The 12843-nt window shown below is 42.2% G+C and overlaps 1 protein-coding gene across 1 annotated transcript in view; it reads left to right on the plus strand.

Moving 5' to 3' along the window:
* The first annotated feature begins 1706 nt into the window (after positions 1 to 1706).
* Positions 1707 to 12843, plus strand: part of kif5c (kinesin family member 5C) — a 41773-nt gene continuing 30636 nt past the window's right edge. Inside the window, exon 1 of the mRNA XM_029711330.1 lies at positions 1707 to 2322. Coding sequence (XP_029567190.1) covers positions 2197 to 2322 — 126 coding nt within the window. The 5' untranslated portion in view covers positions 1707 to 2196. The remainder of the gene's footprint in view (positions 2323 to 12843) is intronic.

Raw genomic sequence — 12843 nt, forward strand, 5'->3', positions numbered from 1 at the left:
TTTGGTAAAAGACCAAATCCATATTAGGGTAAGAACAGCTCAAATAAGCAAAGAGAAATGACAGTCCATCATTACTTTAAGACATGAAGGTCAGTCAATCTGGAAAATGTCCAGAACTTTGAAAGCTTCTTCAAGTGCAGACCCAGAGTTACCTCTGCTGCAGAGGATAAGTTCATTAGAGTTACTAGCCTCAGAAATTGCAGCCCAAATAAATGCTTCATAGAGTTCAAGTAACAGACATCAGAATCAACTGTTCAGAGGAGACAGGCATTCATGGTGGAATTGCTGCAAAGAAACCACTACTAAAGGACACCAGTAATAAGAGACTTGCTTGGGCCAAGAAACACGAGCAATGGACATTAGACTGGTGGAAATCTTTCCTTAGGTCTGATGAGTCCAATATGAGAGTGGACCACTGTGTCTTTGTGAGACGCAGAGTAGGTGAATGGATAATCTGCATGTGTGCTTCCCACCATGAAGCATGGACGATATGGTGTGGGGTGCTTCGCTGGTGACACTGGGATTTATTTAGAATTCAAGGCACGCTTAACCAGCATGGCTACCACAGCATTCTGCAGCGATACACCATCCCATCTGGTTTGTGCTAAGTGGGACTATCATTGGTTTTTCAACAGGACAATGACCCAAAACCACCTCCAGGCTGTGTAAGGGCTATTTGACCAAGGAGGGTGATGGAGTGCTGCATCAGATGACCTGGCCTCCACAATCACCTGACCTCAACCCAATTGAGATGTTTTGGGATGAGTTGGACTGCAGAGTGAAGGAAAAGCAGCCAACAAGTGCTCAGCATATTTGGGAACTCCTTCAAGACTGTTGGAAAAGCATTCCTCGTGAAGCTGGTTGAGAGAATGTCAAGTGTGCAAAGCTGTCATCAAGGAAAAGGGTGGCTACTTTGAAAAATCTCAAATATAAAATATATTTTGATTTGTTTAACACTTTTTTTGGTCACTACATGATTCCATATGTGTTATTTCTTAGTTTTGATGTATTCACTATTCTACAATGTAGAAAATAGTAAAAATAAAGAAAACCTTTGAATGAGTAGGTGTGTTCAAACGTTTGACTGGTACTGTATGTATTTAGCCTTGATTGAGGTTTTATTGTGGCTCTGGAAAGTTATTGTATGCTACACCTGTTGCTGGGGTTTAGTCTTCAGAGTCCTATATACCTAGTAGTTATCCTTCACTGCAGTCTGTAAATCTGTCGTTCTGCCCCTGAGCAAGGCAGTTAACCCACTGTTCCCGGGGCGCCAAAGACGTGGATGTCGATTGTGGCGGCCTCCCGCACCTCTCTGATTCAAAGGGGTTTGGTTAAATGCGGAAGACACATTTCAGTTGAACGCATTCAGTTGTACAACTGACTAGGTATCCCCCCTTTCCCCTAAAATGTATTCCAAACGAGGTTGTAGTGTAGGCTAAAACAGGCTTTTGGGCATTAGAGTCCTCTCTATGGGACACCACAGACGGCCCATCATTCACAGCAAACCCACTAGAGGGGAACATCGAGTTGAGTGATTAGCTTTCATGGAATAGATCATATTGGACCATCAATTCCATTTTACAGAAATATATGTTTTTATGGTGGTGATTAAAAATGTAACATACCTGTATAACACTTATTTACAACACATGCAAAGTAAAATTATCTTTACAATCTCTTGTTTTATATCGTTTATCAATATGATTTGAATACTCCTCCCCGAATACCATAGAAGTCCCGTTCGGGCAGCAAGCGCGTTAGGCTACCGCAACATCAGCATCCTCACCATCACTGGGGTGGACCTAGGTGGGATTGACAGCATTAGAGCAAGGAGCTTCAAATTGGTCGATGCTGGTCCTGATGCAAGACGCATCGGTGAATACGGGAAGTCTTAAGCCAATGTTTGACCACGAAAAGGGGAACTCGCATTCAAATCGCCGCTATCAAGCTAGAGCAGCCAGACCAGGCCATTCATCAATCTATTGTTTTCCTTTTAAGCAGGTAACGTTAGACTAGAATTCAGCCGAGCGCCAATCGTCTAATTGACAGGAATCTCGATCGAGATTGAATTTCAGCGAATGACAATGGAAAGAAGTGCTTAATTCCATCTCAGTAAAATTGCAGTAAACTTCGCGATAGTTAGTCTAGAGAAAGTTATTTTGGTTATCTGGTTTGAAATAACCTAGTGCTGTGGACATGGCGGATGCTGCTGAGTGCGGTGTAAAAGTGATGTGCCGATTCAGGCCTTTGAATGAATCGGAAACCAACAGAGGAGACAAATACATCCCGAAATTCAAAGGCGAAGACACGGTGGTAATAACGGTGAGTAGATCTTAATAATTTCATATATATATATATACGCCTAATATCCATGGTGTAGTCTACAAACAAAGCCATGATACAGGTGCCTAAATTCACTCAAATTCACTCTGACAAAATAAATGTTGATGTGCAAGGTGATCATAAACATTGTTTTATACGAATTATTAAATAGGCGGTTAATGAGCATTTGTTTTGAAGGACAATGGTGGAAATGCCAAATAGAGTGACCAACATTTTGATCAATGATTCCTGTACTCTGATATCAATGGAAGCGTCTCTCCAATTTGGGTCTGGATGGTTCACAATCGAGCCTGTCAACATGATCGAGCTATAGGGCCAAAATTACCCATGATGTACGCTTGGTGTCAAACTGCCAAACCAATAGATAGTAAGATTGACACTCACAGCGTACTATCTAGATATCATCATCATTAATTCAGTTTGCCTAGTAGTGGTCAATGGTCACCGAATGGACGGTAGAATTCACACCTTTCCCCCAAGGGTCTGCAAGTCTGTAGACTGTCAGTGTGTGCTGTCATCAATGGCATTACCAACCTACTACGTCATCAACGTTAAATTGAATTAAATATCTTCACTGTAGATGAAAATTAACTTTCATTGAAAGTTCGTTGTATCTTATGCTTAGTCATTTCAATGTCATTACATTTCCACCCTGATGAGAAAGCTATGGTCTCATAGCTTACAGCACAACAAGAATAATTCCTTAATGTCCCTTCATCTTTTTGCATACTTTTCACTTTACCCCTACCTACATGTACAAATTATCGCGACTAACCTGTACCCCCTGTATATAGCCTCATTATTGTTATTTTATTGTTTTACTTTAAAAATATATATGTTTTTATGTTAAGGGCTTGTAAGTAAGCATTTCACGGTAAGGTCTACACCAATTGTATTGGGGCATGTGATGAATAAAATGTGATTTGATTTGATCTCAAAGGTTATTCATTTTAAGGTAAGTCATAAAACAACCTCTGAAAGAACAAATAAAAGTATTCTATTGTCAGTACATGGAATAAAATGAAAACACTGGCTCATGTTTGAAATCAGAACGAGAAGTATCTCCCTCCCTCCTTTGTAGTGGCCACCCTAAATCAAGGTTTGATTCTATTGCTACTACAGCTAGAGGCTCCCAGCATGAGGCCAGTCAGAGTCTGCATGAGTGGAGCCCATTACAGGGGAAACAGCCTAGTTTGTCTTAGTTTGGCCTGTCTAAACCCATAGAGACATCATCATTGACCGGACAGTAATTGGAATGGAAAACCTATGTCCTCCCAGGGAGAGGAAGGCAAAAGAGGAAATGGCCATCAGAAGAGAGAATTGCTGGCTGAGTGAGTTTAAGTAGTGTAAATAAGGACAGTTCTTTACCGGTAAAGGAAAAAGGGAGGGGGTTGCGAAGAAGCTGATTGAAGCATTACCTAGGACATCAGACGTGTGTGTTTGTGCGCATATTTAATTTCCCAGTTAGTGCTGGAATAGAGCCTGTGTTGGACTGATAGTATTGTGCTCAGGAGGATTTGCGCAGGTAGTCAGTGTGTCTCGTTTGCCGTTGTCTGAGTTCTCCTAGGCTAAGCTGTGCTGTGAAATACACAAAGCCAGCATACCTATTTCCTCAGTTCTGCCACTAGCCTGCTCCTCTCCCATATGCTAGCATCATCCTAGCTGAGCCCCTCCTCCTCTTCCTCAGCCTGGGGGGAATATACATGGTTCAGTGCCAGGGCAGCTTCACTGATCTCTAGCTCATCTTAGGCTGAAAGGTGACAGCCGTAAAAGACCCATGATGTTTATTATTTGACTGGAGAAATGGATGACTAGACCTACAGTACACCATGTTATTGGAGGCCCAGTGATCATTGCTCACACTGCATGCTTCTGCGAGAACAGGTGCTCAGTGGGAAGTATAGGAAGGTGATATGGCTGGTCACTCTCGGTGTTTCACACGCACAGAGGATTACGATCCCCAACAAGTGCAGCATCTGAACCTGAAATGTTGAAATGTTTTGCATTGCACACTTGGGATTCGGAAAAAAATAGATAGTTGTATCGAGATATTATTTTTGACGATATATTAGATCGTTTTAGTTTGCTGTAGCTGCACCATAGTGCCAATGCTTTTCCTTCATAGCTTGTTCTCCATCTTGTTTTTAAATCAGGAGCCCATTTGTTTTCAGCACTCTTATTTCCATGACTGATCAATATGTTTAGAACATCAAATCGCAATGAGATTACAGTATCGAACCGCAACACATATAGAATCGTGAGAATCGCAATACATATTGTATCAGCACCTAAGTATCGTGATGACATTGTATCGTGAGGTCCCTGGTAATTCCCAGCCCTATTACACACCCTTATCTTAACGCTAATATCGATCTGGGATTTTAGGTCTTTTTTTCATAGAATATCTAGCTAAATGTCCCCTTCCTGCTATTGTTCCAAGTTATTAGGTTACTCATCACGAGCTTTACGCTGGAGGATCGGATCCAGTATGAACAGTTGTTACAAACTGTGGACACAGTAGCTTAACATATGCACATATATTATAGGCCCACTGTGACTGCATTTAACTGAACTCCCCTCATTATGGACTGTTAAATAATGAACCCATGCAGAGCAAGGCAGGTTCCCTTTGTGCCGACACGTCCGACATTAGTGTTGGCCTTAGCCCAGGGGAAGGTGTGGGGGTATGGTTGCATAAAGCCAAACCAGACAGAGGAACATCAATGCATGGATCGTTTGTAAAGGGGAAAGGGGGAAGTGTTAGGTAACAAACACACACACATTTAGGCCTACTCTTAATCTTTCCATCTGTTACACTAAATCAGATAGAAATATATGCCATATTTACTAGAAGCCTAGAGTAGATCTACATATCATGCAAAATAAAGCAATGCACCATGTATTCCTCTTATTCTTGCCCTGACATTTAGATGTATTGATTTGCAGCATCCTTTCCATTTTGTAACCTGCAGTAGTCGAATTGCTTATCAGAGAGAAGCTGATGATTTCATGCACATAATTACAAAGCTTCAAACAGCCATATACTGGTTGCGCAATGAACCGGGTTGCCTGGCACCTTCTACCAGACCCTTTTTAAAGGCATCTTTTGTCTTGCCCATTCACCCTCTGAATGGCACACATACACAATCCATGTCTCAATTGTCTCAAGGCTTTAAAATCCTTCTTTAACCTGTCTCCTCCCCTTCATCTACACTGATTGAAGTGGATTATACATGTGACATCAGTAAGGGATCATAGCTTCCACATGGATTCACCTGGTCAGTCTATGTCATGTTTTGTACACTCAGTGTACATGTTGGGAGAAATCTCCACATCCTTATACTCTTAGAGGCTGGTGGGGCTCTGCTGTGTGTTGTAGATTTTTTTGTGACTCTCCATTAGAGCGAGGATTAAATTGCCTGTGAAATCTGTAATTGGAAAAAGCACAGCAAAACACAATTTAGGACTGTGTCCCTTTGATTTAGTTCGATCCTGTGCATGGTCGGTTGTCAATGTTCACATACAGGGATCTTTATCAACATGTTGCCCAGATAGGATCTGTGATGTGCTGCAATGAGGTTAACCTCTCAATCTCTGTTTCTTTTGTGTGGGGTGTGAGTGAACACATGAACATATGGGGGTGGGGCAGGACTGGCTTTGGTTGAGACATTTAAGTCACCGATTTAGACAAAGCCCCACGACAGAATTCAATGGTGAAGGTGCATAAAGATGGAGGAATTCAGATATGACGTCATTGTTTTTAGCACTACCACAGAGTTGTTAAACTACAGTTCAATGTGCCAGCAAATCAGCACAATCTACTTTAGAGGTTTTTTTTTAATTCCCGCTGTTGGAGCTAGAATTTGGATTATGTATGCTGTGCTAATTACGATACAAAAAGACATTAACAGAAAGTAATGAACAATATGGCATACTGAGCAAACGAGACATTTGTTGTAAGTGCATGGGGGCCGCCATCTTTATGCACCTAAGCCATTATGCATTTTCACCTTACCCAAATTAGATTTTATACGAGTAGTAATGGTGTTTGACACCATGCTTATTTATACAAATCAATACTACGAGCCCTTCCCAACGATGTAGGGTTTAAAACATTATAATAAAAAGAAAATGTGTAACACAAGGACTAAAATACACAAGAAGGGAGCTATATACAGGCTGTACCAGATCAATGTGGAGCTATATACAGGCTGTACCAGATCAATGTGGAGCTATATACAGGCTGTACCAGATCAATGTGGAGCTATATACAGGCTGTACCAGATCAATGTGGAGCTATATACAGGCTGTACCAGATCAATGTGGAGCTATATACAGGCTGTACCAGATCAATGTGGAGCTATATACAGGCTGTACCAGATCAATGTGGAGCTATATACAGGCTGTACCAGATCAATGTGGAGCTATATACAGGCTGTACCAGATCAATGTGGAGCTATATACAGGCTGTACCAGATCAATGTGGAGCTATATACAGGCAGTACCAGATCAATGTGGAGCTATATACAGGCTGTACCAGATCAATGTGGAGCTATATTCAGGCTGTACCAGATCAATGTGGAGCTATATACAGGGAGTACCAGATCAATGTGGAGCTATATACAGGAAGTACCAGATCAATGTGGAGCTATATACAGGCAGTACCAGATCAATGTGGAGCTATATACAGGCTGTACCAGATCAATGTGGAGCTATATACAGGCAGTACCAGTACCAGATCAATGTGGAGCTTTATACAGGCTGTACCAGATCAATGTGGAGCTATATACAGGCAGTACCAGATCAATGTGGAGCTTTATACAGGCTGTACCAGATCAATGTGGAGCTATATACAGGCTGTACCAGATCAATGTGGAGCTATATACAGGCTGTACCAGATCAATGTGGAGCTATATACAGGCAGTACCAGATCAATGTGGAGCTATATACAGGCAGTACCAGATCAATGTGGAGCTATATACAGGCAGTACCAGATCAATGTGGAGCTATATACAGGCAGTACCAGATCAATGTGGAGCTATATACAGGCAGTACCAGATCAATGTGGAGCTATATACAGGCAGTACCAGATCAATGTGGAGCTATATACAGGCTGTACCAGATCAATGTGGAGCTATATACAGGCAGTACCAGATCAATGTGGAGCTATATACAGGCTGTACCAGATCAATGTGGAGCTATATACAGGCAGTACCAGATCAATGTGGAGCTATATACAGGCAGTACCAGATCAATGTGGAGCTATATACAGGCAGTACCAGATCAATGTGGAGCTATATACAGGCAGTACCAGATCAATGTGGAGCTATATACAGGGAGTACCAGATCAATGTGGAGCTATATACAGGCAGTACCAGATCAATGTGGAGCTATATACAGGTAGTACCAGATCAATGTGGAGCTATATACAGGCAGTACCAGATCAATGTGGAGCTATATACAGGCAGTACCAGATCAATGTGGAGCTATATACAGGCTGTACCAGATCAATGTGGAGCTATATACAGGCAGTACCAGATCAATGTGGAGCTATATACAGGCAGTACCAGATCAATGTGGAGCTATATACAGGCAGTACCAGATCAATGTGGAGCTATATACAGGGAGTACCAGATCAATGTGGAGCTATATACAGGTAGTACCAGATCAATGTGGAGCTATATACAGGGAGTACCAGATCAATGTGGAGCTATATACAGGCAGTACCAGATCAATGTGGAGCTATATACAGGCAGTAGCAGATCAATGTGGAGCTATATACAGGCAGTACCAGATCAATGTGGAGCTATATACAGGCAGTACCAGATCAATGTGGAGCTATATACAGGCAGTACCAGATCAATGTGGAGCTATATACAGGCAGTACCAGATCAATGTGGAGCTAAATACAGGCAGTACCAGATCAATGTGGAGCTATATACAGGCAGTATCAGTACCAGATCAATGTGGAGCTATATACAGGCAGTACCAGATCAATGTGGAGCTATATACAGGCAGTACCAGATCAATGTGGAGCTATATACAGGCTGTACCAGATCAATGTGGAGCTATATACAGGCAGTATCAGTACCAGATCAATGTGGAGCTATATACAGGCAGTACCAGATCAATGTGGAGCTATATACAGGCAGTACCAAATCAATGTGGAGCTATATACAGGCAGTACCAGATCAATGTGGAGCTATATACAGGCAGTACCAGATCAATGTGGAGCTATATACAGGCTGTACCAGATCAATGTGGAGCTATATACAGGCAGTACCAGATCGATGTGGAGCTATATACAGGCTGTACCAGATCAATGTGGAGCTATATACAGGCAGTACCAGATCAATGTGGAGCTATATACAGGCTGTACCAGATCAATGTGGAGCTATATACAGGCTGTACCAGGTCAATGTGGAGCTATATACAGGCTGTACCAGATCAATGTGGAGCTATATACAGGCTGTACCAGATCAATGTGGAGCTATATACAGGCTGTACCAGATCAATGTGGAGCTATATACAGGCAGTACCAGATCAATGTGGAGCTATATACAGGCTGTACCAGATCAATGTGGAGCTATATACAGGCTGTACCAGATCAATGTGGAGCTATATACAGGCTGTACCAGTACCAGATCAATGTGGAGCTATATACAGGCAGTACCAGATCAATGTGGAGCTATATACAGGCTGTACCAGTACCAGATCAATGTGGAGCTATATACAGGCTGTACCAGTACCAGATCAATGTGGAGCTATATACAGGCAGTACCAGATCAATGTGGAGCTATATACAGGCAGTACCAGATCAATGTGGAGCTATATACAGGCCGTAACAGATCAATGTGGAGCTATATACAGGCAGTACCAGATCAATGTGGAGCTATATACAGGCAGTACCAGATCAATGTGGAGCTATATACAGGCAGTACCAGATCAATGTGGAGCTATATACAGGCTGTACCAGATCAATGTGGAGCTATATACAGGCTGTACCAGATCAATGTGGAGCTTTATACAGGCAGTACCAGTACCAGATCAATGTGGAGCTATATACAGGCTGTACCAGATCAATGTGGAGCTATATACAGGCAGTACCAGTACCAGATCAATGTGGAGCTATATACAGGCAGTACCAGTACCAGATCAATGTGGAGCTATATACAGGCAGTACCAGTACCAGATCAATGTGGAGCTATATACAGGCAGTACCAGATCAATGTGGAGCTATATACAGGCTGTACCAGATCAATGTGGAGCTATATACAGGCAGTACCAGATCGATGTGGAGCTATATACAGGCTGTACCAGATCAATGTGGAGCTATATACAGGCAGTACCAGATCAATGTGGAGCTATATACAGGCTGTACCAGATCAATGTGGAGCTATATACAGGCTGTACCAGGTCAATGTGGAGCTATATACAGGCTGTACCAGATCAATGTGGAGCTATATACAGGCTGTACCAGATCAATGTGGAGCTATATTCAGGCTGTACCAGATCAATGTGGAGCTATATACAGGCAGTACCAGATCAATGTGGAGCTATATACAGGCTGTACCAGATCAATGTGGAGCTATATACAGGCTGTACCAGATCAATGTGGAGCTATATACAGGCTGTACCAGTACCAGATCAATGTGGAGCTATATACAGGCAGTACCAGATCAATGTGGAGCTATATACAGGCTGTACCAGTACCAGATCAATGTGGAGCTATATACAGGCTGTACCAGTACCAGATCAATGTGGAGCTATATACAGGCAGTACCAGATCAATGTGGAGCTATATACAGGCAGTACCAGATCAATGTGGAGCTATATACAGGCAGTAGCAGATCAATGTTGAGCTATATACAGGCAATACCAGATCAATGTGGAGCTATATACAGGCAGTACCAGATCAATGTGGAGCTATATACAGGCAGTACCAGATCAATGTGGAGCTATATACAGGCAGTACCAGATCAATGTGGAGCTATATACAGGCAGTACCAGATCAATGTGGAGCTATATACAGGCTGTACCAGATCAATGTGGAGCTATATACAGGCTGTACCAGATCAATGTGGAGCTTTATACAGGCAGTACCAGTACCAGATCAATGTGGAGCTATATACAGGCTGTACCAGATCAATGTGGAGCTATATACAGGCAGTACCAGTACCAGATCAATGTGGAGCTATATACAGGCAGTACCAGTACCAGATCAATGTGGAGCTATATACAGGCAGTACCAGTACCAGATCAATGTGGAGCTATATACAGGCAGTACCAGATCAATGTGGAGCTATATACAGGCAGTACCAGATCAATGTGGAGCTATATACAGGCAGTAGCAGATCAATGTGGAGCTATATACAGGCAGTACCAGATCAATGTGGAGCTATATACAGGCAGTAGCAGATCAATGTGGAGCTATATACAGGCAGTACCAGATCAATGTGGAGCTATATACAGGCAGTACCAGTACCAGATCAATGTGGAGCTATATACAGGCAGTACCAGTACCAGATCAATGTGGAGCTATATACAGGCAGTACCAGTTCAATGTGGAGCTATATACAGGCTGTACCAGATCAATGTGGAGCTATATACAGGCTGTACCAGATCAATGTGGAGCTATATACAGGCAGTACCAGTACCAGATCAATGTGGAGCTATGTACAGGCAGTACCAGATCAATGTGGAGCTATATACAGGTAGTACCAGTACCAGATCAATGTGGAGCTATATACAGGCAGTATCAGTACCAGATCAATGTGGAGCTATATACAGGCAGTACCAGTACCAGATCAATGTGGAGCTATATACAGGCAGTACCAGTACCAGAATATGTGGAGCTATATACAGGCAGTAACAGTACCAGATCAATGTGCAGAGGTACAAGGTAATTGAGGTAGATGCATTTTGTACATGAAGGCAGGGTAAAGTGACTAGGCATCAGGAAGATGAATAATAATAAGAGTAAAGTCAGAACAGAGTAGCAGCAGTTTATGAGTGTAAAAGTACGTGTGTATCTGTGTTTGTTTTGTGGCGGTATGCGTGTGTGTGTTATGTGAGTGTGTGTGCACGTATGTAGTGTATGTGTGTGGGTTTTGTGTGAGAGTAGTGTGTGCGTGAGTGAGTGTGTATATACATGGATAGTCTTATGAGTGTGCATAGAATCAGTGCAGATATTCCGGATAACCATTTAATTAACAATTTAGCAGTCATATCATGGCTATTTAGCAATCTTATGGCTTGGGGGTAGAAGTTGTCTTTCATGGACAATGCACTTCACATGTTACTGGCTGCTCTCTCCAGCAGCACTTGTTTAAGTTGACACAACTTACTACTATAGCCTCAACCTGTTTTAGACAAACATATACAGTACATCACTTATTTATTCATGTGCACAAAAATGATGTATTAGATTACAATGTGTAGTGTTTTTATTAAGGGAATAGCGTGTTTACAGGATTAAGCAAACGAGCCCAGCCTTGTTTCAGTTCTAGTGCTGTCTCTGTGTGTATTTCTAGAGGTCTTTGTTTGGTTGAGATACAGGGCCGTGGCTGGAGCGATGCGATGCAGCTGGGTCTCTTGGGTCGTTTTGTCTCCATGACGATGTATGCCGGATGTCATTAGAGATGATTGAAAGGGGAGCAGGAAGTCACAGGCTAGAATCATCGTCGCCAATTACAAACACACAGACCAACACACCCTTTACAAAGAGAGTGTATGCATGGTCACACATACAAGTGTATTTCTTTCCTACACCTGCTCTCTCTCTCTCTCTCTCTCTCTCAAAAGAAGTTAGGTACAGTATACTCTGCTAAAGACATCCCTCGTCAGGCGGTCCTCCGGCATAATGATGTGCACACAGTGAGAGCATGTTCATTGAATAATGCCTGAGACATCATGCAGTCCAAAAGAGCAAAGGCCTTGGCCTTCCTTTGGGACAGCACATCAATTATTGAGAGGTCTAACATGGCATTTAGAACATGTGTGTGTGTGTGTGTACCTGCCTGCGCGTGTGTGCGTGCGTGTGTGTGTCCGTGTGCATGTCTGTGTGTTCACGCATCATTTATTGAGCTTGTGGAATAGTGTATGTGTGGTCACATGCATTTGTAAATCTTGCAGACTGCTGCAATACTGCTATGGGTTTTCAATTTGACTTTCAATCTTGGCTGAGGTATTGCTCATAAGTCATTTAGAACGCATGGAGTGTATTGAGCTGTGAGGTGAATTTATGGGAGACGTTATGATACAATTTAATTCCATATTGAAATTTCATATCGACTAACCTGTACCCCCGCACATTGACTCGGTACCCCCTGTAAATAGCCTCGTTAAATACTTTCTTAACTCTATTTATTGAACTGCATTGTTGGTTAATGGCTTATAAGTAAGCATTTCACAGTAAGGTTGTATTTGTGTTTGTTGTATATGCCGCATGTGACAAATACAATTTGATTTGATTTGAAACGTTTTCGTAAAAAAAACATT

This window comes from Salmo trutta, chromosome 24 (assembly GCF_901001165.1).
Source record: "Salmo trutta chromosome 24, fSalTru1.1, whole genome shotgun sequence".
NCBI classification, from domain to species: Eukaryota; Metazoa; Chordata; class Actinopteri; order Salmoniformes; family Salmonidae; genus Salmo; species Salmo trutta.